This window comes from Mucor mucedo (genome assembly GCF_025094135.1).
Source record: "Mucor mucedo strain NRRL 3635 chromosome Unknown EV154scaffold_80, whole genome shotgun sequence".
NCBI lineage: Eukaryota > Fungi > Mucoromycota > Mucoromycetes > Mucorales > Mucoraceae > Mucor > Mucor mucedo.
In genome coordinates this window covers 68201-89869 of record NW_026252364.1, presented here as the reverse complement: position 1 = coordinate 89869, position 21669 = coordinate 68201, and the positions used below count along the sequence as shown (strand labels likewise).

At 35.4% G+C, this 21669-nt stretch overlaps 6 protein-coding genes and 1 non-coding gene across 7 annotated transcripts; 4 read left to right on the top strand and 3 right to left on the bottom strand.

Moving 5' to 3' along the window:
- The first annotated feature begins 1302 nt into the window (after nt 1-1302).
- EV154DRAFT_t90 lies at nt 1303-1374 on the top strand. Its single transcript has one exon. It is a non-coding gene; the product is annotated as a tRNA-Glu (tRNA).
- A 6085-nt stretch (nt 1375-7459) lies between these two features.
- On the bottom strand, nt 7460-8317 carry EV154DRAFT_516542 (uncharacterized protein). The gene is made up of 3 exons (XM_051602401.1): nt 8179-8317; nt 7834-8114; nt 7460-7662 (listed from the first exon to the last, which is right to left on the bottom strand). Exon 2 carries the CDS (start codon nt 8082-8084, stop codon nt 7845-7847), a length of 240 nt encoding a protein of 79 aa, XP_051455229.1. The 5' UTR covers nt 8085-8114; nt 8179-8317; the 3' UTR covers nt 7460-7662; nt 7834-7844.
- A 990-nt stretch (nt 8318-9307) lies between these two features.
- EV154DRAFT_516533 (uncharacterized protein) lies at nt 9308-9673 on the top strand (the record flags this gene model as incomplete). The annotated part of the gene is made up of 2 exons (XM_051602400.1): nt 9308-9566; nt 9653-9673. Coding segments are annotated over exons 1-2 (251 nt in total), but the record flags the coding sequence as incomplete, so codon positions are not given.
- A 216-nt stretch (nt 9674-9889) lies between these two features.
- Nucleotides 9890-11100, top strand: EV154DRAFT_516530 (uncharacterized protein). The gene is made up of 3 exons (XM_051602399.1): nt 9890-9937; nt 10006-11008; nt 11063-11100. Exon 2 carries the CDS (start codon nt 10225-10227, stop codon nt 10702-10704), a length of 480 nt encoding a protein of 159 aa, XP_051455227.1. The 5' UTR covers nt 9890-9937; nt 10006-10224; the 3' UTR covers nt 10705-11008; nt 11063-11100.
- Nucleotides 11101-11945: 845 nt separating this feature from the next.
- On the bottom strand, nt 11946-14376 carry EV154DRAFT_468329 (exocyst complex component Sec6-domain-containing protein). The gene is made up of 2 exons (XM_051597795.1): nt 14038-14376; nt 11946-13984 (listed from the first exon to the last, which is right to left on the bottom strand). The coding sequence occupies exons 1-2, from the start codon at nt 14329-14331 to the stop codon at nt 12041-12043; spliced, it is 2238 nt and encodes a 745-aa protein (XP_051455226.1). The 5' UTR covers nt 14332-14376; the 3' UTR covers nt 11946-12040.
- A 1690-nt stretch (nt 14377-16066) lies between these two features.
- EV154DRAFT_424989 (Endonuclease/exonuclease/phosphatase) lies at nt 16067-17985 on the top strand (the record flags this gene model as incomplete). Its single annotated transcript, XM_051596215.1, has 5 exons — nt 16067-16673; nt 16733-16795; nt 16846-17161; nt 17211-17831; nt 17883-17985. The coding sequence occupies 5 exons, from the start codon at nt 16067-16069 to the stop codon at nt 17983-17985; spliced, it is 1710 nt and encodes a 569-aa protein (XP_051455225.1).
- A 945-nt stretch (nt 17986-18930) lies between these two features.
- On the bottom strand, nt 18931-20228 carry EV154DRAFT_516524 (uncharacterized protein). Its single transcript, XM_051602398.1, has one exon. The coding sequence runs from the start codon at nt 20181-20183 to the stop codon at nt 19071-19073; it is 1113 nt and encodes a 370-aa protein (XP_051455224.1). The 5' UTR covers nt 20184-20228; the 3' UTR covers nt 18931-19070.
- Between the last annotated feature and the right edge of the window lie 1441 nt (nt 20229-21669).

Here is a 21669-nt window from a genome sequence, read left to right as displayed (position 1 = left end):
ATTACCATTGTTACCACGAGAAAAGTTGTTATTGTTGTTACGTGAATAACCGTTGTTATTTCCACGTCCGTAACTATCATTTCGGACATAGTTAATTTCTTCAGCAACATCCAAATCCATAGGGTCATCAAGCCTAGTTTTAACATGGGATGAGCGAGGAATATACGAATAATTTTCTTCTTGCTGAGCACTGTCAAAAGCAAGTGCGGCTTGAATAGCTTGTTTAAGTGTTTCTGCATCATATTGACGAATATGGGATCTCATTTGTTTGCTTGTCAAACCACGGATGAACTTGTCACATCCTTCTTCATCAGTCATACCGGGAATTGCCAATTTGATATCCATAAATTCATTGATGTAAGTGACTAGATCACCTGTCTGTTTCAATACAGCAAGTCTATCACGCGCAATTCTTGTAGAGTTATCGGGTCTAAAAAATTCGATAATGAGTCTTTTCAGTTCCAACCAAGTAGTAGGGGCGTCCTCAGTTAATTCAATGGTTCTGAACCAAGCGTCAGCACGATCACGTAATAAGGTAGTAGCGTATAGATAGCTACGTTCGGGCGTCCAGGAGTTAAAAGTGGTAAATCTCTCGATGGATCTAATCCAGCCGTCAATTATAAGAGCATCACGGGTACCATCATACACCTCAGGTTCTTTGATTCTTGTTTGTTTGCTATCAGTCATAGCGGTAGTGAACTTTTTGATTAGTTCAGCCATATCAGCATTGTAGTCATTCTTGTAATTAGTGTTGTCAGTCATTTTTGGACTCTGGTGCTACCAAATATCAGTCTTGTAATAGGTTTAATAGGGTTAAGATTCAACTCTCAGTGGTTAATCAGTTAATAAGTAGATATATACTTAAGATATATAAAATAGAAGATAATGTTTATTTGATACAAAGCTAGGAGCTATTTATACTAGTTTGGAGAATATATAGAATGTGATAATAATGTGATAATATGATGTTGATATGTATGGTGATAATATAATAAAAGTGTGGTGATAGATATAAAGATTGATTGTGATAAATATAAGTAATCAGGTTATTGAATGTAGAAGTAGTGTTGTGATATTTATAATAAAGTGGTGTTACTTCTTTGGCCGTTTTCTATTGGCATTGGTTATCTTGGGTACAAACTTCCTTTTTAGAAGTTTAGCTTTCTTTAGTCGTAATTCGATCTCCAAAGGCATTTCAACGTCCATGGTAGAGTCCGGGTCGGGTTCAAGAGTCCGGGTCGGAATGTGGCTTAGAGAAGCATCAGAACCATCGACAATTGTGGGCTTGACAATTTATATAATTCCTCAATGGTCCAACGGCTAGGATTTATCGCTTTCACCGATACGGCCGGGGTTCGACTCCCCGTTGGGGAACACTCCTTTTATTTATTAATCTTTTTTTGGTGTCGTACCTTTTCGGTCTCTTAATAATAATTAGATATAAAATAGTATAATTCATATTTGTAATAAAATCATCTTTTTGATATCCTAACTAAATAATTTGTATCTTGGATTAATTACTATAAGTCTTACGACAGTGATAGTCGTTATAATATTTTAGTATATAAAATAAAAGTAGAGTAGATAAAAGATGACTTTATTTAATTTAATTATGGATTCTATTTTATAGGTGAGCGGAGGTGATATGATTTATAAGTACGACAATATCCCCTCCCTAAAAATTTTGTTAAAAAATTGAAGTACTATTGAGCTCTTGCAATACGCGGAATATACCAGCTTGTGGATAAGCTATTATTAATATTTGAGCTTTTTAAAGCGACAGGTTTGAGGCGATCGGTATTGACCCATGAATTGTATGTTTTTCCTTCTAATTCCTTGATTTGGTAGACATTGTAATCAGTATTGCTGTTTATGACTTGATAGGGTCCCATCCAATTGTATTCTAGGCCTTTCTTTGATTCATGTCGAAGTAATACATAATCACCTATCGCAAATGTTTGGGCTTCTTGTCCTTTTACAGTTTTGTCCCACCTTTCCTTGTCTTTAATTGCTTGATTCCGCATGTTCTCTTCTGCTAGAAAGCGAGCTTCTGGTAGATGTCTTATTCGTTGCAATGCATCTTCAGTGATTAAATTGGCATCATATTCTGTGAACTCATTCATATGTGGACGATGGAAATCACCAGGGATACGTGGATGAACACCATAAACCAAAAAGAAGGGACTATGACCAGTGGTAGTATGTTTTCGTACCCGACAAGCAAAGGTAACCGTATCTATATACTCATCCCAGCTATGCACATCTCCATTGACATACTTTTTCAGCATACTCTTGATGATCTGATTCACTCGTTCACATTTTGAGTTGCTTCTAGGATGATATGCACTGGTGAATGTATGTTTTGCACGTATCTTATTCATATATTGCTTGAGAACTTTGGACATCAGGTTCTTTCCACGATCCGAAAAAATTTCAACGGGGTTACCGAATTTGAGCACAATTTCTTCATAAATAAACTTGACTAATTCTTCCCCAGTAGCATTTTTAAGCGCACGAATGATAGGCCAGTTAGTTGCATAATCTACTGCGACTAAGATCCACCGATTACCGTTACTAGTTGTAGGTAACTCACCGATAAAATCGAGATGCCATCTTGAAAAGGCAGGAGGGACATCTAAAGGTTTCATAGGAGCATGATGCACATTCTTTTCCGCACGGTGAGACATTTGACATTTTGGACAAGTTTTTAACCAATTAGCAATATCTTCTTGCATCCCAGGCCACCAAACTCGACTTTTCATTTGCTGATAAACCGTATGTTGACTTAAGTGACCAAAAGCAGTATGGAAATTATCGACGCAATCCGCACGTTGAGCAAATGGGACAAACTTTAACTCGATGATATCATTATTTGGAGCTTGAGATAATCTATAAACATGACGATCACGAACCACAAATTTTGATTGTTGGAGTTTGAGTTCTGCCTTGAGTTGTTCAGGCCAATCTTCTTCCTCTCGATAGTAAATCAACGGCCAATCTTGAATCGGGTCTTCTTTCAATGAGCGAACAGGTTTACTAAGCATTGTAGAATTCAACTGATTAACAACATTGTACAAGTATCTTGGCTCAATTGACTTTTCTGCCGGCACACAATCTGGACCATCACGACGTGAAAGAAGATCAGGAACTATATTCTCCTTTCCAGCCTTGTATTGAATATCCGGGTTATACAATTCAATTTCAGACATCCATCGAATTAACCTTGGTGCTGGTTTCTTTTGCGACCTAAAATATTTAAGTGGCAAATGATCCGTAAACACTTGATACTCTTTACCATCAATAAAACATCGCCATTTACACAAAGCGATCAGAATAGCCAATAACTCTCTTTCTTGAGCTGGAAAAGACCGTTCTTCTTTCGAATACCGTTTGGATTCATAGGCCAGTGGTTTCCATTCACGTTGGTCATTCTTTTGCAGTAATACGGCACCACAGGCAAAATCACTACTATCACATTCGATGCGAAATGGCTTATCCATGTCTACTGTCTGAAGCAAAGGAGCATTACATAAATTATTCTTCAGTAGTTCAAAACTAGCTTGACACTCTTTTGTCCAATGGATCGGCCTTGTCTTATATCCAGTACCAGCTGTTAGATCAGTAATAGGAGCAGCGATACCAGAGAAATCATGAATGAACCGTTTGTAGTGTTGAGCCAAACCTAAGAACTGTCGGACTTGTTGAACATTGGTTGGTGTAGGCCAATTACGAATAGCGTCAGTCTTTTCTTTGGACGGCAGTATACCATGTTTTGTGATATTATAACCTAAAAAGGTAAGTTCCTTGATGTGAAAGTGAGATTTCTTGGGATTAATAACAAATTTTGCATCATTCAATTTCTGTAAAACTAATTTGACGTGTTCTTTGTGTTCTTGTTCCGATTTTGAATAGATTAAAGTATCATCCACATAGACCAATACGAACTTGTCAATATAAGGCTTTAAAGTATCCATTATGATCGACTGAAAGTACGGAGCACTATTTTTCAAACCAAAAGGTGTAACTAGAAAACGATGTTGACCAAATCGATGTGAGATTGTAGCTTTGATTGAATCCGATTCTGATAATCTAGTTTGGTTAAAAGCACTCGTCAGATCAATTTGTGAAAAACAGATTGCTTTGTTGAGTTGATCTAAACATTCATCTATTCTCGGCAAAGGAATTCGTTGAGCAATGGTGATTTTGTTAAGAGATCGAAAATCACAACACATTCGTAGTTGAGCATTCGGACCTGAACCCTTTCGGACAAACAAAATAGGAAATCCATAAGGCGAAGCTGTTGGTACAATCAGTCCTTTCTTTTCAAGATCTTCTAACTGTCGTTTCAATTCCTTCAATTCCAATGGACTCATTCGATACGGTGGGTGGTATATTGGAGGAGCATCTACTGGATTGGTGACAATAATATCTCTGGTCGCACGATGCGGAGGTAATTCAGTAAGTTCTCCTTTAAATGCATAAGGATATAATTTTGCAAATTCTTCCTTCCATTCCCGATCGATTTTTAAATCACTAGCAAGTGATGGGTTAATAGGCGTAATCGATGCCGAATTACCTGTGTTCTGGTCAATAAAATTAACAACATAGCATTCAGTGATCTTCTCCTTTTTCAAATAACGAGCCATCTGGTTGGCCGAAAGCAAGTAATTCACATTGGTTTCTTGTTTATCCAACACCACTTCATGTACCACATTAGCATTGTTGACTTGTAGCGAACTGGCTGTCTTGTTTTGTATTATCGGATAGATCTTGACATTACCAAATTGCTTATCTCGAATTTCCCAGCTGTCCTCAAACCAATCTGGAACAGGTGCAGTTGATTTTAACCAATTGCGACCCAGAATAATATCAAACTTCGATTCAAATACAAAAGCTGTTATAACTTCTTCATGTTTGTGATGATCACCCAAAAACATTCTGAACGAAATCTTTTGATTGACAAATGATTGTTTACCATCGGCTGTTTCGACTGCTTGGTTATGAACATCTTGTACCGTTAACGCATGTGAGACTAGTTTCGGATGAACATAATTTGTGCTTGCTCCGCTGTCAATCAAAATTTTGAAATCCGAACCACCAACCATTGCCTTGTATAGTGGTAAACCGGGAGCAGAATTATTCAAATTATTCAGAAACACAATATCCGCCTCCGGAATTAAGGCATGATCCATAGTAGCAGAAGACACATTAGAGTAATGGGAAGAATCTTGACCACCAAAAGACAAGTCAATCAAATTTTTATTATCAAAAGAATTATCTTCATTAAAATTATTGTTAGAAGTATTATTTTCCAAAGGGTCAAACTTATCCAATAATGCATTCAGTTGCTGTCTGAAGCGATGGTTGTTGCCATTATATTTGTTAGCTCTAATATGGCTATAGCCTTGCTAGGTCACCACAATACGCTTGCATACTGCTATACAACTTCTCCTAATTCGAGTACATACTTCTATATTAAAGATTGCATGATTGGCCTAAATACAATATACGAATGACAGTTGAATACAGAATGCTATACTACTGAGTTACGATATCACCGATCGAGAAGAGAATCTTCTCAGATCAAATCAAGAATTATGAGAAAGAGAAACTTAATATTAATAGTTCTCTCAATGGATTAGTTACCCAGAGAGAGAATAGAACAGCTATTAATGTCAATGGTTCATTTACTTATATATTGATATATTTATACTGCTGATAAAGAGTATAAAAAAATAGTGTATAAATTCATGGATACCTATTTTCTACAACCAAATATACAAATATCGATAAGACATTTTATATTTGGGATCGTATTTTATTCATTACAAAGATAATGAATAAATGATCAACTATTATGTTCTATTGCCAATTACACTTGACAAACAAGTATGCATCTTTTACAGTAACCGTTGCATGATCTGATAAATAAGTATCTCGTAATACTAAAGATTTATTAGCATACTCATGCTCCCGATCCACTAATATGGGACAACGTTATCTGGAAACAATTCTAATGAGTAGTATTCATTTAACCTAAGGCGGGAAACAAAGTATAGACCTATTCAAAACCAGAAAGGAGAGTTGTGCAATATAAAAAGGATCAATTATTTCATAGCAGCAGAGTTCTTTTATTCTATTTTTACCTCCAATAAAGATATACTTTTATCTCATAACTTTTCTATTGTAACTATTTTGTCAAATACCACCCCACGACAGCTGGTCCAGGTACAAAATAATGTACCTCGACCTCAGGTCTAATTTATTCGCGGTCCAAATTAGACTTCTACCGCAAAAAAACTTTTCGGTGCAAGGAAAATAAGTGATAATAAATATTTTCAAAGAAAAGGAAAAGTAAGATAATTATTCTTATAAGACTGTTAAAGTACGTATGTTTCTTTTTCACAAATGTTTACAATACAGAATCCTAGATAATATAAAACGTCTCTTTTTACAGAAGTTTTCTTATACTATGCTTGATAATGAAGTAGATAAGTCTTTACAGTGACTGTTTCAAATAGGTAGGCTTCTTATGACATATATTTAAGCTATAAGATCACTAAAACAAAATGAATGTTTCCGTAAGGATGTCTTCTTATTTATTTATATTAAAGATAGATTGAGAAGGTTTTGCAGTGACTGGTTAAAATAGGTAGGTTTCTTATGACAGATGTTTAAGCTATAAGATCACTAATATAATTAAAGGTTTCTGTGAGGATGTTTTCTAATTATATATTACATAAAGAAAAATAAGATAAAATTTAAAATTAAAGGGATGAGCAAGATAGGCTCTGAAAAAATAAAAGTAAAATTGAGATAAGAGAAGTCCGAAGTTTTATTTGAAGGAAAAAGAAGGGGATATTTAGGCTGGGATAACATATCTGGGGGTTACTCAGACCTTTGGATCCTTCAGTGATTGGATATTGAATTTAAAAGTGACACTCAGCAGCCAATATACTTTTGATCCAAAGGCTGTTATTAAATACATCGACCAATAGTTTCTGAATCCAAAGGCTGCAGTTCAAAGTTCGACAGTTGCTGTTAACTTGGCATGAATGTATGGACATATTCAGTACACCATCTTTATAATTGGTGGTTAATAAAATTCACTGGAGCCGACCATAGTTATCGAACTTCAATAAGAAATTTGGCCAATGGGGTAACATTTGATATGATTTCTTTATGACAACAATGTTATATAAAAGGGCTCATTATATGCTTTTCTTTCTATTAATTAATTTAACTGTTGAAAGTTAATCGACAATCGAATACGGTTCTGTCTCCTCATTTAAACAATGGGCTCTCTGAAATTTGCTGCATCAAGATAAAGACTTGTTGAATTTATTGCATCAATAAAAAAAAATCATGATAAAAAAAAACGGAGTCAAAAAGGAGACATAATAATAACAAAAAAAGCACAATCAAAAAAACACAATAAAAAAACATAATCAAAAAACATAATAAAATATTATAGAACAATAAAATACATGTGCGTGATATTTATTTTTAGAAAATGAACCGTTTTTTAAAATACCAAGAACCCATTGGCTCTTTGGAAAACTAATTAAGAAGTACATTACGGAGGTAAACATCCCTTTCCACTTTTACATACTTTTTTTGTCTTGAATTGACTGACTCTTTGCTTATGAGATTAAACGATACTTACAAAAACAAATCGGTGCGTGAAATTATACAAATGATGAAGGAGAAAAAGAAAAGGGCCATTCAAGCAAAGGAGGAAGGCGAAGAAGAAAACAAAGAGGAGGATAACGACGGAGAATAGGAAGGTATTACATGTCTCAAAATTTAAAAACTTTTTGGTGATGACACTTACCCTTTTTTTTTTAGAATATGCTGAAGATCCTGGCCCGAGTACACCAGTTAAAATAAGAAGGCAAAGCAGAAACAGAAAAAACCAAGAACTTTTTGAGAAAAAAATGGAGAAGCAAGCGGGAAGACTTCAAAATAAATCTAAAGTTGTTGCTGGTGATGACGCAAAGAAGTGTAAACGATGCACAGAGGCAGGCGTTTATAATGAGGAAAGAGCTCATACCAGGACTAGATCCCCATTGTGTCCTTTTCATCAGACTAAGAAGCAAGAGGCAATAACTGTTGCGTTAGAGACAAAAATCACTTCAAAATTTACCAGAAAAATTGGGTTGGAGGCATCCATTACTTCCAACATGGATGGGGAAGCAAAGACCATTTTTTGTGGCGATGTTTTAACGCTCGTCAACTTTATGCGCGAGACTGCAATAAAATCAATGTTATTCGCAAATTTCTATATTTTAAAGCTATTACAAAAAAACAAGGCTGACGACGACTGGGTGCTGCCAATGATATTTTTTTCTCCTGTATTTTTCAAATCCTGTCAGCAACTGGTTTGTGGGCGTGATATGAGCAACAATAACACAATGTTTGATAAAGCCGATATAATTAAAAGTTTCAGACAGTACAAATTACTGTATCCGGGAGGCTCACAAGTTTCTACCGATACTGGCGGAATGTTTGACGGCAGTGCCCAATCTAGTTTAGCAACACAGAGCGCCACAATTTTCTCGAATCATGTAGTAGAAAGTTTTGAAAAAAGAATGAAGTCATATTTTATATTTCGTCTGGCCAATGTAAGTGACCCACTGTGTTAATTATTTAATCATATGCTTACATTATTATTGTATCTAGTTTAAGTTCACAAAACCGGAAAAAGTTGCTGTAGCGGAATACTTGTTTAATAAATGTACAATGCTTAATGTTTTGTATGGAGAACAAAATAAAAAAAAAACCAAAAGTGATACTGTTAGAACTTGGATACCACTTTATTATGGACGAAAAAATATAATTAAAAACGTATAAAAAAAATGTATTGATGGTCTATGAGAAAAAACTATGGATATTTATATAAAGAACTGGGATAGTTCTAGGGAGAATAGTAAGCGCCTTATTGGATCATGATGTAATAATCTGGTGATAGTAAATAATCAACATGTCTTTAATTTTAGCCCTTCCATACTGAGTATATAAATATTAGTCAGAGGGATCAACAGTTATAACATCAAATGACAAGCGTAATATTTGTGCTCAGGATCTATTAATATTCTATAGTCCAGGCACATTCGATTGTATTGCTTTTTCAGAATAAATAGTTACTCGCCACAGGGATGTGCCCTGTGTACAGACTCCAACGGTAGGATGAGAACAAGCGGGGTAATGCGTGATTCAGGATTAACTTTTATATTTATTATCCATCCTTAAAGTGATGTGACAATTAACTTTATTATTATATCTATGATATCCTCAACACTCAAAACACCTGTTTGGCCAACAAATATGGTGTCCTCTCCTGCACTCACGGAATACTTGCTGGCATTAATAATGATGTTCAAGGTCAGCAGCGTCCATACACCTTTGACAGTCTCCAAAATTTCTGAAAATCCCGGTATTGTCATTACAAGCTTGTTTAAAATCTTAAGAGCTACGGAAATGTCCAATGTGGCTCAAACTGTTGCTGCGGAGGAGCCTCAAGATTCTGTATCTTTACCTTGGGTTTACAATATGTTGAGCATAACCTGTGAAAATGAAGTTGAAGATACCAACAAAAGAAGACGGTCAGCTTTGGCAAGGAAGATTCGAAACGCTATCATTTCAACAACGCCTGTTGCTTTAAGTAAACCATCATTCCTGTCCGAAGTGAACTTTAACAAGGTACAAGAAAACGTTGGTGCAACACGTCTGCAGTTAGCACAGTCTAGAATCTACCTCTCCGATCCTAAAACCAGAGACCCAGATGTTATTATACCCGAAAGAAAAGATTGTTTTATACCAGAAAATTTCTCTATTCACCATTCCCGTAAAACGTTTTCCATGATGCCTCACTACAGACTGAAACGCCAATACGTAACAATTGATATTGCTACTTTAAGGACTCTTGTTAATAGATCTGACATTATCAAACGTATTGCAATTTATGATCAATCGCTGGATGCATATGCCCGAGATTCGACTTACTTCATGAGTCTATTTGATTTGAAAATACTAGGACAATCTAGAAGGTAACGATTCTGTCTTATAATTTTGGTTCATATAGAAAAAATAACATTTTGTATTATTGCAGTGTCACTGAAATGCTTAACAGAAGAAAAGTCATGATGCGTAATATTTTTTGTACAGACGGGCGTTCGGCCGACTTTTTGTTTACCCAAAGACATTGAAGATATAAAGCTTGAAATGAACGATTTCGAAACATGGGAGATGCAAGACGTAGTCAGATTATGGGGTGCCGATCCGGGTGTCACTGACATCTTTGTTGCGAGCGAAGGAAATGGAAATGATGCGCATGAAATAAGGTCCATATCGACAGCGGACTACTACGTTAAAGCCGGCTATAAAAAAAATCAGGTAACAATGAATTCGCTAAAGCAAGAAGAAGGAATTACTACAACTAAAACGAATATTCCAACCCATCGAACTTCAAAGCTATCAACCTTTGAACAACCTTTACAATATTACTTCACCCATCTAGACACACTATTACAATTCTATGATGGTCGATTTACGGATCTTCGCTTCTCTAATTACCGTGGTCAGCAAAGAATGGATAATGAACTTGTAAACATATTTTGTTTAGGCGGTAAAAAATACAATCCGGACAATAAAACCCACCCACGCAGAAATAAGGCAAAGGCGCGAAAAGAAAAGGAAGAATAAGAATAAGAAAAAATTGACTTTGCAGGTGGGAAAAAGCTCACTCTCGGCGCCAGCAACAGCTTACACTACTGTATCTGTAACAACGAGCGGCCCTTCAACCGAGACTCAAAATCAGAAATGGAAGAAAGCCCCCTTCAAGAACGAGAAGAAAGTGCCTTTGATCGCCTTAGGAAATGCAGTATTTAACGTTACAATGAAAGGAAAGCAATCTGGTATGCTTCATAGGTTAAGGAAAAAGATGGAAGAAGCAAGTGCAGATGAAAGGCTAATTCTGGTGTATACCGATGAGTACCTTACTTCACAGGTAAAATAATGAACGAATCGGATTGTTGTACTAGATATTAATACTTTAATTTAGATGTGTTCCAATCCTTTCTGCTTGCTAAAAACACCGGAAAATGTTCGAATCCCTGATGTCGGAAAGATCTACAATTTGTTGACTTGCAAAGGTTGTAACAAATTATGGAATAGAGATACCAACGCGGCTCGAAATATTTACTCTATTGCAAGTTTTATGCAAAAAAACAACAACTTACGTCCAAGTAGATTCCAAAGACCTGCAACAGACCCCCAATCATCCATATCGTAAACATATGTTGATAATTCGGTAAGTCAATATATTAAATTCAAAAAAAAAAAAATTATAATATTTACGATTTATTTTCCACCCCCAGACATGTCCCCGTGTCGATATTTATGCATTTCTAATTGAGTCAAAAAAAAAAAAAAAAAAAAAAAAAAATGTTAAAACTATACCACAACTTTGATATCATCAATAGCATATATGCTTGTTGATTTATCGAAAAATATCTTGTTTTCACACATTATTGTAGGAGCTACATATTTCGAAAGTTTTCAAAACAATCTTACCCAGGGCTTATGGAAACCCATATTTCCATCCTATAAGTGTCATCCTATTCTGAGCGATTACTTCATGTATATTTTTTTTCCTTTTTATTTCTTAAACTTTAAAACATAAGATTTCTTAAGTTGACTACTTCCAGTCTGGTGCTCACTTTCATAACTGTTAATAACCTTTATCTTCCTTATCCTTAAAGAACTATTACTAGTGCCCTAACACTATACTCTTCCAAAGACACTTATATTCGTCGCAGTATTCTCCTTTATTTCTTTATATTTTATATCTCTCAGTTGACAATTTATAATTTGGTACTCTCCTCTCAAGAACTTTTATCTTACTCTTTGTTTTAATTACAAATTACTACTATTCACTTAAATTCGCCAGTAACACCATCTTTTTAAATTTATTGAGCACATTTTTTCCTCTTAGTTATAATCTTTAACAAAAGTTTATTACCTATTGCAAAAATTTATACTACCATTTAATCCTACTGAAAATCGTTGGTGGAGTATTAGCATCAGGTTCATACTCTCGAGCCTTTGCCTTGATTCCCTCCATAATGTCCTTAAGAGCAGATTTATCGAGATCATCACGTTTACTTAATATATTTTCAACAAAGGCCAGAGGAACATCCGGATAAGCCTGTCTTAAAGTATAATAATCAACAAATATCATGCGGCGATTACTTTCCAGTAGAATGTGCACCTTTTCGATAACATCAAATCTTTCTTCCATCTCTTCGACCGAGGTATATTTTGCAAAGAAGTTGAAAGATAGTCTAACATCATTCTGAATCTTTTCTAGGCATGTATCCATATGGAATTTAGCATTTTTGTGCCGCATTGCTTCCAGATATAGCATGAGGAATCGATCCAACATATCATGAATAAGTTTGTCGAATATAAATTTATTCAAATGGGCAAAATCGTTACAGTAATCCTTCAATGTTTCGATTACAGAAGGAATCAATGGCTGTTCATACCAACGCGCTGTAAACAAGTCAGCAAATACAGGTTTAATATCGCCAAATGTAACCTCCAGTAAAGCTTCTCTAGCACTAGCAGCAATTTGTAAGTACCCATCAATTGCCGTTGACAGTTTGTCCTCTACTTGTGATTTATAATTTGCGTCTACAATCGGCGGCACGCGAATCAAAATGTCATTGGCGAAGTCTGAACATTTTATTTGGTCGTTAGCCAAAGCCATAACATATTCCACAAAACCTTCTGGTACATCTTCAGGTTGATCCAGTTGTTTTTGTAATTCAGACAATAAAAGTTTTTTCCAAAAAATCTGAGAGTCTTTCATAACTTTATGACATTCGTTCACTACCAAGTACAATAGCTTTCCTTGATTCGCGTCACCTGCCACGTCAATCTGCTGGTTTATAATTTGAAATAGATCTACAGCACCAGATAGACCGAATTGACCATCTTGAGACATATCCGGTGGGTTTTCTCTAGTAACAAAATCTCTCGATTCTGATTGCATGAGATTTGAAGTCCATTCAACAAGTTTTCTGCGCACTAACTTGAGATATTCATCTACTAGTGACTGTTCTTGTCCATCAAGTAATTGCGGTTCCAAAAGCTCTTCCGTGACGCCCAATCTAGTGCTCATCGTTGTGTAATAGTCTCTGACAAATCTTAGGAGTCGCAGAATAGTCCCAGCATCTAAATCTTGTTGCACCATTTGATTTAACAGATCATAAGTATGTCTATGGTATTCCAGCACAAAATATGGAAATATTTTATACTTCTTCGGGAACTTAGGTACAATTTGATCGTACACCAGCTCTAACTCGTTAAATATAAAATCAGTTGCATCCAACGCCCCTTGCCAGTCCTCAGCCTCTTTGAATTGTGCAAACTCCTCTTCAAAATGCTCCAGTAGCGACTGATGTAACTGCTCATAAAATTCCACACGGTATGACTTGATTGTACGTGGATTACCTTCAGCCAAACGCCATTTTTTGTGCCCTTGCAAGTCATGATGATTAGACTGTGCCTGTCTAGCCGCCAAGGCTTTCTCGTCAGCTGTTTCTTCACACTCGATAATCTTAATCAATTTGACAATGGTAGCACCACATCCATTTTCTACGAGGGGGATCAAGTTACGGGCAAGAAGCCAAAGGTGCTGGGTAAAATCGTCTGATAGAACATCCACTCTGCGAAAATATGTCTTCAAAGTGATAATAACGTCATGAGGAGAATCGCGGGCTTGGTGCATGGTTTTATCGCGAAATTCTTCTAATTTGTAAAGATGATAATGTACATGCAATAAAGATTCATGAGGTTGAAATATGTCGTTTTGCATAGGTGCAAAAGCGTCTTCCAAGTCATCCAGTTGCTGGTATAATTCTTGGAAAGCTTGTACTTTTGCTTGTGTTGCAACAAAATTCTGATGAACTTGAGATATCTGTTAATAAAAGATGATGAGCTTAGAGAAGGTGATCCTGTAAACATTATTACCATATTTATTCTGGGGAAATCTTTAATCATTGACTGAGCATCGTAGCAGAGCTTATCAATGTTTCTCATATTCTCTTTAACTCTGTTTATGTTGCGGCTGGAGATGGTTAATGTTTCCAGACCTTCTTGAACGTGGTCCAGTTGAGATTGAACGCCTGAATTAAGCTGAGCGTCTATAGAAGCCTTCTCTTTTGCCAGCTTTCGAGTAAGTGGACCGACTTTGGAATTAAGGTCATCTGGATGTTTCAGCAGTTCTGAAAGTTTGTTTATTGCAACTTCTCTAGCGTCTTCCATTGTGAAGGAAAACAGAATATTTAAACTTTCAAAGGGACTACATATAAATTAACTTAAAATACAGACAATTCAAAATTATAATTTTGGCCAAACTAATGTGCGACCTCAGACATACCTTTAGCAATTTCAAAATTTTAGTGTGAAAACTTGTTTGTTAGAGTATGAACTTCATGACCTACCGCACAGCTATTTACGATAGCTGTTCACATAGGATTAGGTTTCACTTAAGTTTAGATATTTAGCTTTGAATGTAAGCAACTCCTTGTATTCCTGCTTGAGAATTGTAGTCAATTTCATTTTACTAGTGTTAGTTTTAGGATTGACCTAAACAGTCTTTGCCTCGTTTTTGCTTGGATAATCTTTTGATTTTGGTTTTTTTTTATTTTCTCCATGACATGCAGATCATACAGATATACTTTCCAGTATGAAGTTCTTGTCTTTTTTTCCTTGATTTATATATCTTTTCTTCATTCTTTTTATCTTTTACCTTTATTACTTTTATCATTATCAAAACGTTCTGTTTAGTATTGCTATTCTTTTTTTTTTAATTAACCAACAAGTTGTTGAATCTCCCCCCATAACTCCTCAATTAGGTCACCATAATAATTATTTTATGTTCCTAGTTGATTCTTTTAATTTAATCAAATAAATGCTGTTGAAAACCCAAATAATAAGTCCTAATAAATGAATGCCATCAACTCATATTTTGTTACGGTGACATTTTTTTATATTAGCTGATCTTATATTATCCTCTGATAGATCAGTTGATTTTTTTGTCTCATACTGTTGTAACTTGCTGCCTATGCTATGCAAGGATCTCCTGGAGAGCCAGCTAATAATTTTTCTCTGTGACTTGTCACTCTGGGTATATGGCATAAGCCGAAGAATTGGCACTTCCCTAAAACAGGCAAACTTAAGAAGGTCTTCAGCAAACCGATATATTTTCTTCGCAGTTTCAATAAAAGTGTCCAGACATTAAAACGTAAGTTAGTTTTCCGATTAAAATAACCATCTAGTCGAGGTAGCTTTCTGTAGTGATAATAATGCCACAAGTGGAGTGTAATAATTCCTTGAGAAAAAAAAAATGAATTAAAATTTGACCAGCACTGCTGAAGTGAATTTACGGAAAGACAGTATAGAGGTATTAGTCAAAATTTATGCACTTTTTAGAACAGGAAAACGAGTTTAACGATGATTTAAAAGAGTGAATTGTAAAGAAACATTACCCAAATACAAGTATAATACGGTTACTCTCAAAGTTTATTGCAAACATTTAGAGCTGCTTTAGCCTCAAACTATGGGTGTTGATTGGGAATACCTGTTTTATGTTTTATATTTCGCAACAACTGTCTCACTTATATAATTTTCGGCTTTTGACAGGTGTACTTGTACATCTTAGCCTTTGGTAAATTCGTTGTTGGTCAATGACAGTAATGGTGGGTCAATATATAAATGCCCACAAATATTACCTTAGTACTTGATAGTGCAACTTAAATATAATTGGATCATAAAGTTGTAAAAAGCATAATATACCACAATTTGTAACGAAGAAAAACTAACATCTCATTTTAGAGCGAAAGCATACAGAGGCGGAAATAAAATTTCCATTGTTAGTGACTGTTAGTGATTTAAAGTCGCTCTATTTGAGTTTGATTATGCTCTTTTTCCATGCTTTACATAAATGTACAACACATCACCTACCACCTCGCCATCTGTTGGTAATTACGCAATGCCAATGTATCATTATCAGCAACAGCAAAGTGATACCACGCACCTTACTCGTCAGTTGACGTGCGCACAAGTATCTCGACAATCTTCCTCTCCTCACCATCACGCAAGAGCGGCAGCAGCCATGGCTCGCAACACACCATTGTCTTCGAGTGTCACTATAACAGACCCCAATGACCCCAATAAACTGTTCTCCAGTGGAAAAAATGGAGAAGAAGAAGAGCACATATGGACCTCTTTGGATATGGGCGGAATGGGATTAAAGAATATTTCACCTGTTATATGCAATTATGCTTTTTTAACAGCACTGTATATTAATCACAATAACTTGACTTACTTATCGCCAGACTTATCTCAGCTTAAGAACCTTAAGATTCTAGATGCATCGGGAAATAAGTTAAGCATGTTACCACCTGAATTGGGTTTACTGTCAAACTTGCGTGAATTGCTACTATTCGATAACAAAATAGTGTCCCTACCTTCTGAGTTTGGCAATCTGTACCAACTAGAGACATTAGGTCTGGAAGGAAACCCAATTCAACCTGAAATAAAAACCACATTGATAAAAGAGGGAACTCAGGCACTGATAATATCCCTTCGCGAAAATGCACCAGGTACAAATGATATGGTGTCGGCATGACCTTTTTTTAATTAAGCATTTTTTCTTTTACAGTAGGCATACCTCCTCCTCATAGAGAATGGCTGTTGGTTGAAGGTGATACTACGGAGGATCCAGGTATTATTTATCCTTTTAAATGCTATGTAGCTACTAATTGCAACCTATAGACAAATTTACTGTATTGTCTTACAACATTCTTTGTCAAAAATATGCAACTAGCCAAGCTTATGGTTACACGCCATCTTGGGCATTAAGCTGGGATTATCGTAGAGAATTATTGGTTTCTGAAATTTTAGGCTATAACGCAGATATCATTTGTCTACAAGAGATGGAGATGGGGCAGTATGAGGATTATTTTAGGGACCACTTTAAAAAAGTGTGCGACTATGATGGAATTTTCTTCCCCAAAACCCGAGCAAAAACCATGTCCGAAAAAGAAAGACGAGTAGTTGATGGTTGTGCAATATTTTATAAAACTACAAGGTAAATATTAGAGAAATAATAATAAACCCTTACTGACGTTCCTATTAAGATACCGTCTGATCGATAAGGAATTGATCGAATACAATCAAAAGGCACTACAACGATCAGACTTTAAACAGACCGTGGACATTTATAACCGTGTGATGAATAAGGATAACATTGCCGTGTTTGCAATGTTAGAGGATAAAAATACGAACAAACACATCCTAGTGGCAAACTCACATATTCATTGGGATCCTGCTCATGCCGATGTCAAGCTTGTTCAAGTGGGAGTGTTGATGGACGAAATAAATAAATTCTCTAGAAAGCATCTTTCATCCTCAGTAGATAAAATGTCAACTATAATTTGCGGTGATTTTAATTCCGCACCAGATTCAGGTGTGTACGAATTCTTCTCTAAGGGTACGATTCAACAAGACCACGATGATTTTGGCGACCATTCTTATGGAACATATACCACAGAAGGATTATCTCATGCTCTTTCACTCAAAAGTGCATACAGTAACGTCGGGGAGTTACCGTTTACAAATTATACACCCGGATTTAAGGGTGTTTTAGATTATATATGGTATACGACCAATACACTAGACGTTTTCTCTCTTTTGGGTTCCATAGATAGTGATTATCTCAGCAAAGTTATTGGATTTCCCAACGCTCATTTTCCTTCAGAGTAAGTCTTAAATCATAATTCTTATACAAACACTAACTTGGTTTATTGTAGCCATATCCCAATCATGGCGGAGTTCAAGTTCAAAATTACAAACAGGAAAGAATCCGTCAAAGCAGATTTTGGCAGTACAAGACACAATAGAACAAATAAATAATCTATGAGATACGAATATATCGTTTTAAAAATTTACCTTACGGTTTATTTTTTCATTCCAATTCAAAGATGTACCATGCATCTATAAACTTAGAGAAGGCGAAGCTATGGAAAACCGGGGCAGTTTCTTTTATTTTTAAATTAAAAAAGCTGATAAATTCATTTGTTTTTTAAGTGTATTCACGTGAAATATTGAATTAATGCAAATTGAACAAAAATCAAGTTCGAATATAAAAGAAAACTGTATAACTTAAGAAAGATCCCCTTGAATAAATATAAAAGGTGTTTTACATATTTTTAGATTTTTTGGGCTTGTCTTGCTTATCTATTATTTCGTACAATAATCTTCTGTCCTACATCAATACACTATCCGTATTGAAAACAAGATATAGAAACATTGAATGTGTTTATCCATCACACTTTAACAGAGATAATCTGGCGAATGAATTGATGGATTTCGGTTTCACACAGTTCAAACCACAAGCGCTATTTTTAAAATTGTAAGACATACATCTTTAAGCAGTTTATGAACGCCATCATGAATCAGTAAGACGCGATAATTTTAGAGATTATTATTAATCAAACGAAATATTCCTGTAACCAATTGATATGGACATAAGTGTAATTATATTTAAATCTATATGCAGCTAAACCGTGGTGTTGATGACGATAGTCTTATCGTTTCTGATTTAAGGAGTGGCAAAACCCGAGGACATCTATTCCGCTATGCTTATCTATGTGTGTAAAAATACTACACGTGTCTAGTACAAGAAGACGCGCTTAATACATAGGTGTAAACGAATTATTATATTATGTTTAGGTTAAATTCTGCAAAAGTTAATTTAATCCAAATCGCATCATTTTTGTATTCATCTCGCGATGATCAGAAATCACGCTTAAAGTAAATAGCCATATCCGGTTAAATTTAAGGAACACAACAGAAGAATAACTTGGAAATTAACGACGATTAATTTTTAATAAGAATTGGAAAAAAATAAATAGGTGATGGAGGGTGGATATTATTAATGTGATAATGTAATGAATGATGTTATAAAAATACAATGTAGTACCATATAGTACAACATTTTAAAAAAGTTCTTGGAGGTCTTTCAGGGTGACAACACCAACCCAATCCTTGTCACTGTTTATCACCGGTAATAACGGAATGTTCTTTTCTTGCATTGTCGCAATAGCTTCCGAAGCTAATCCTTCTTGTTCAAATACAATCGGGTGTTGTGACATTATATCCATCGCACGTATTTGGAAAATGCCTTCTCGCGTCGATGCTTTTAAGATACGATGGATGTCGCCATGTGTAATAACACCAACTATTCTATTTTGTTTCTGACATTCATATTCATTTAAAGAAGATGTCTCTGATAGTGGCGGCGATGGAAACAAAGATATGTCTCTAGTTTGGTTGTCCTCATCCAAGTTTAAATCATCGTCATCCAGTACCATAACGCCTGAACCTTTTGGATGTTTTGTCATTTCCATAATTATGACATCGAGGGATGTCTTTGGACTGACACATGCAACTTTTGATGAATTTATGTATATGTCTTTCACTTTCAGCAATAACCTTCTACCAAGTGAACCCCCAGGATGATTTAACGCAAATCCATCAGTAGTAAACGTTCTTAACTTTGCAAGAGTCAAAGCCAATGCGTCACCGAGAGCTAATGTCAATGTGGTGGATGATGTAGGGGCAGGAATAGAACCACCAGCTTCACGTTTTACAAAACCGTCAATCCAAGCAGCACACTCTCTGGATAGCTTGCTATTAGGGTTACCACACAGGCCGATGACTGGAATATTACGATGCTTCAGACTTGGCAACAGCATTAAGAGCTCTTCAGTGTTTCCAGAAAAAGATAATGCCAAAACGACATCGTTAGGTTGAACTGTGCCGAGATCGCCATGTAATGCTTCAACAGGATGAAGAAAGGTTGCACATGTACCTGTGGATAACATGGTAGCGACAATTTTTTCACCAATTTTTCCTGATTTTCCAACACCAGTGACAACCACTTTGCCACCAGCATCCAAAGATTTAAACATAAGATAAATGGCTTCCTGATAACCTTCTCTGGAAGCTGGGTTTGTCTTTAGTCTTTGGGCAGCATCATTTAAAGCTGAGGCCTCTTCTAATAATATACTAGCAGCATTGTCAATGATATTCTCAGTAGTGTTAAGCATTGGTCAGAAATTGCTTTATAGATAAGTATAAAAAGAAAAAGAAAAAAGAAAGTGGAAGAAAAGAATTGGTAATTGAATTTCGCAAGACACATATTTATTGAACTGACCCCTTCTTCCGATACTCTGTGTAACAACACAAGCCACCATTTCTTATCTTTGACAGTATTCAAACAATTGCATACCATTTTAAGAGGTCATTTGACATAGTCTCCAGTAATTCTTTCTTTTGTAATTTATTATGAGGTATCAAAAGTGCAGGGAGAATAAAAGGTCTTAGATTTGCACATTGAGGTTCCTTCCGATTTTATCATTTTAAATCCAGTTAGGTTGATAGGAACAGTTAAAATCCCCCAAGAAAGATAAAATTATACACTACAGCAATTAATTTGAAATGTTTATTTTATGTGGTTGCTTTGAAAGCTTTATGATTTATTGTGTTATTTACAGTCTAGGCAAAACATGTACAGTATTTATCACAAGAATTTGAATATAAATCATCGAACATTTTCCGATGCATCTCGTTACTCTCAATTTAACACCGTAAAAAGTACATCATTGGCAAAATAATATTATAGATTAATAAAAATTAATGGCGCATAATCCTGAATATTCGGCACGGATATCGATTCTCAAAAAGGTAAAAAAAAAAAAAAATGCGGCTGAAATCCAATCAGATCGGATTTCAACCGATCCCGATATTCTGGGCGAGACTTGTTTTACTCCTTGGAGTAAAATGTTTCTTCGACGTTTTCTTTAAATTGGACAAATTGTGTATCGGCGATTTCTATCAAATGTTCCAATGTCTAACTGCCTTTTATGGAACGGCTTACATTTTTGACTCTTTAAATCCAGGGAGATCGTGTTTGATACGACCTCTACAAAACTGTTAAGGTCAATTGTGGCCATATATTGCTTCTGATATCCCGAAATATTATTTCGATACACTTTCACATTCCATAGTTTTAGCAAACAAGGACAGCATGAACTTCTGAAAACTTTGTATGGCACTTCAATAAGTCTATATAAAATAAGTGTTATATTTTACAATTAAAGGCATTCAACGACACGTTTGAAGTTTTTAAATGACCAACAATTGTCAGAATCAAGTATTTAATTTCCCTTTTACCTAATTATTGGGAGAATCTTATAAGTCAGGTTCTGTGATGTCAAATTTGGTTCAGAAATAAATTGATAGTCAGCAATATGGAGCATTAATAAGATATAAATATAAAGTGACAGCAAAGATTAAAATTAAAAGCTCCTGTGATAATTCCCAATGACATCTTATAAATAATGAGTTCAAGTCGAATGTAAGAATATGAAAAGCATGAATATTTGTGGTATACAGTAAATAAGAAGGCTGAGGAAACACAGAGAAGTCAATTACAGATTATAAGACAAGCTATTTTTCTTTTTTTTTGCAATTTGACATTCGGGCTTACGGAGCAAAATCTTTTGATGCCCTGAGGTTATATTCAAGATATCA

Excerpts from the sequence above, each read along its gene's own strand:
- EV154DRAFT_516542 (XM_051602401.1), bottom strand. The coding sequence starts at position 8,084 with ATGAAAAGGACACAATGGGGATCTAGTCCTGGTATGAGCTCTTTCCTC.
- EV154DRAFT_516530 (XM_051602399.1), top strand. The coding sequence starts at position 10,225 with ATGAACGATTTCGAAACATGGGAGATGCAAGACGTAGTCAGATTATGG.
- EV154DRAFT_468329 (XM_051597795.1), bottom strand. The coding sequence starts at position 14,331 with ATGGAAGACGCTAGAGAAGTTGCAATAAACAAACTTTCAGAACTGCTG. Across the intron at positions 13,985-14,037 it reads ATTTCCCCAGAATAAATATG|ATATCTCAAGTTCATCAGAA; the intron begins GTAATAATGTTT and ends TTTTATTAACAG.
- EV154DRAFT_516524 (XM_051602398.1), bottom strand. The coding sequence starts at position 20,183 with ATGCTTAACACTACTGAGAATATCATTGACAATGCTGCTAGTATATTA.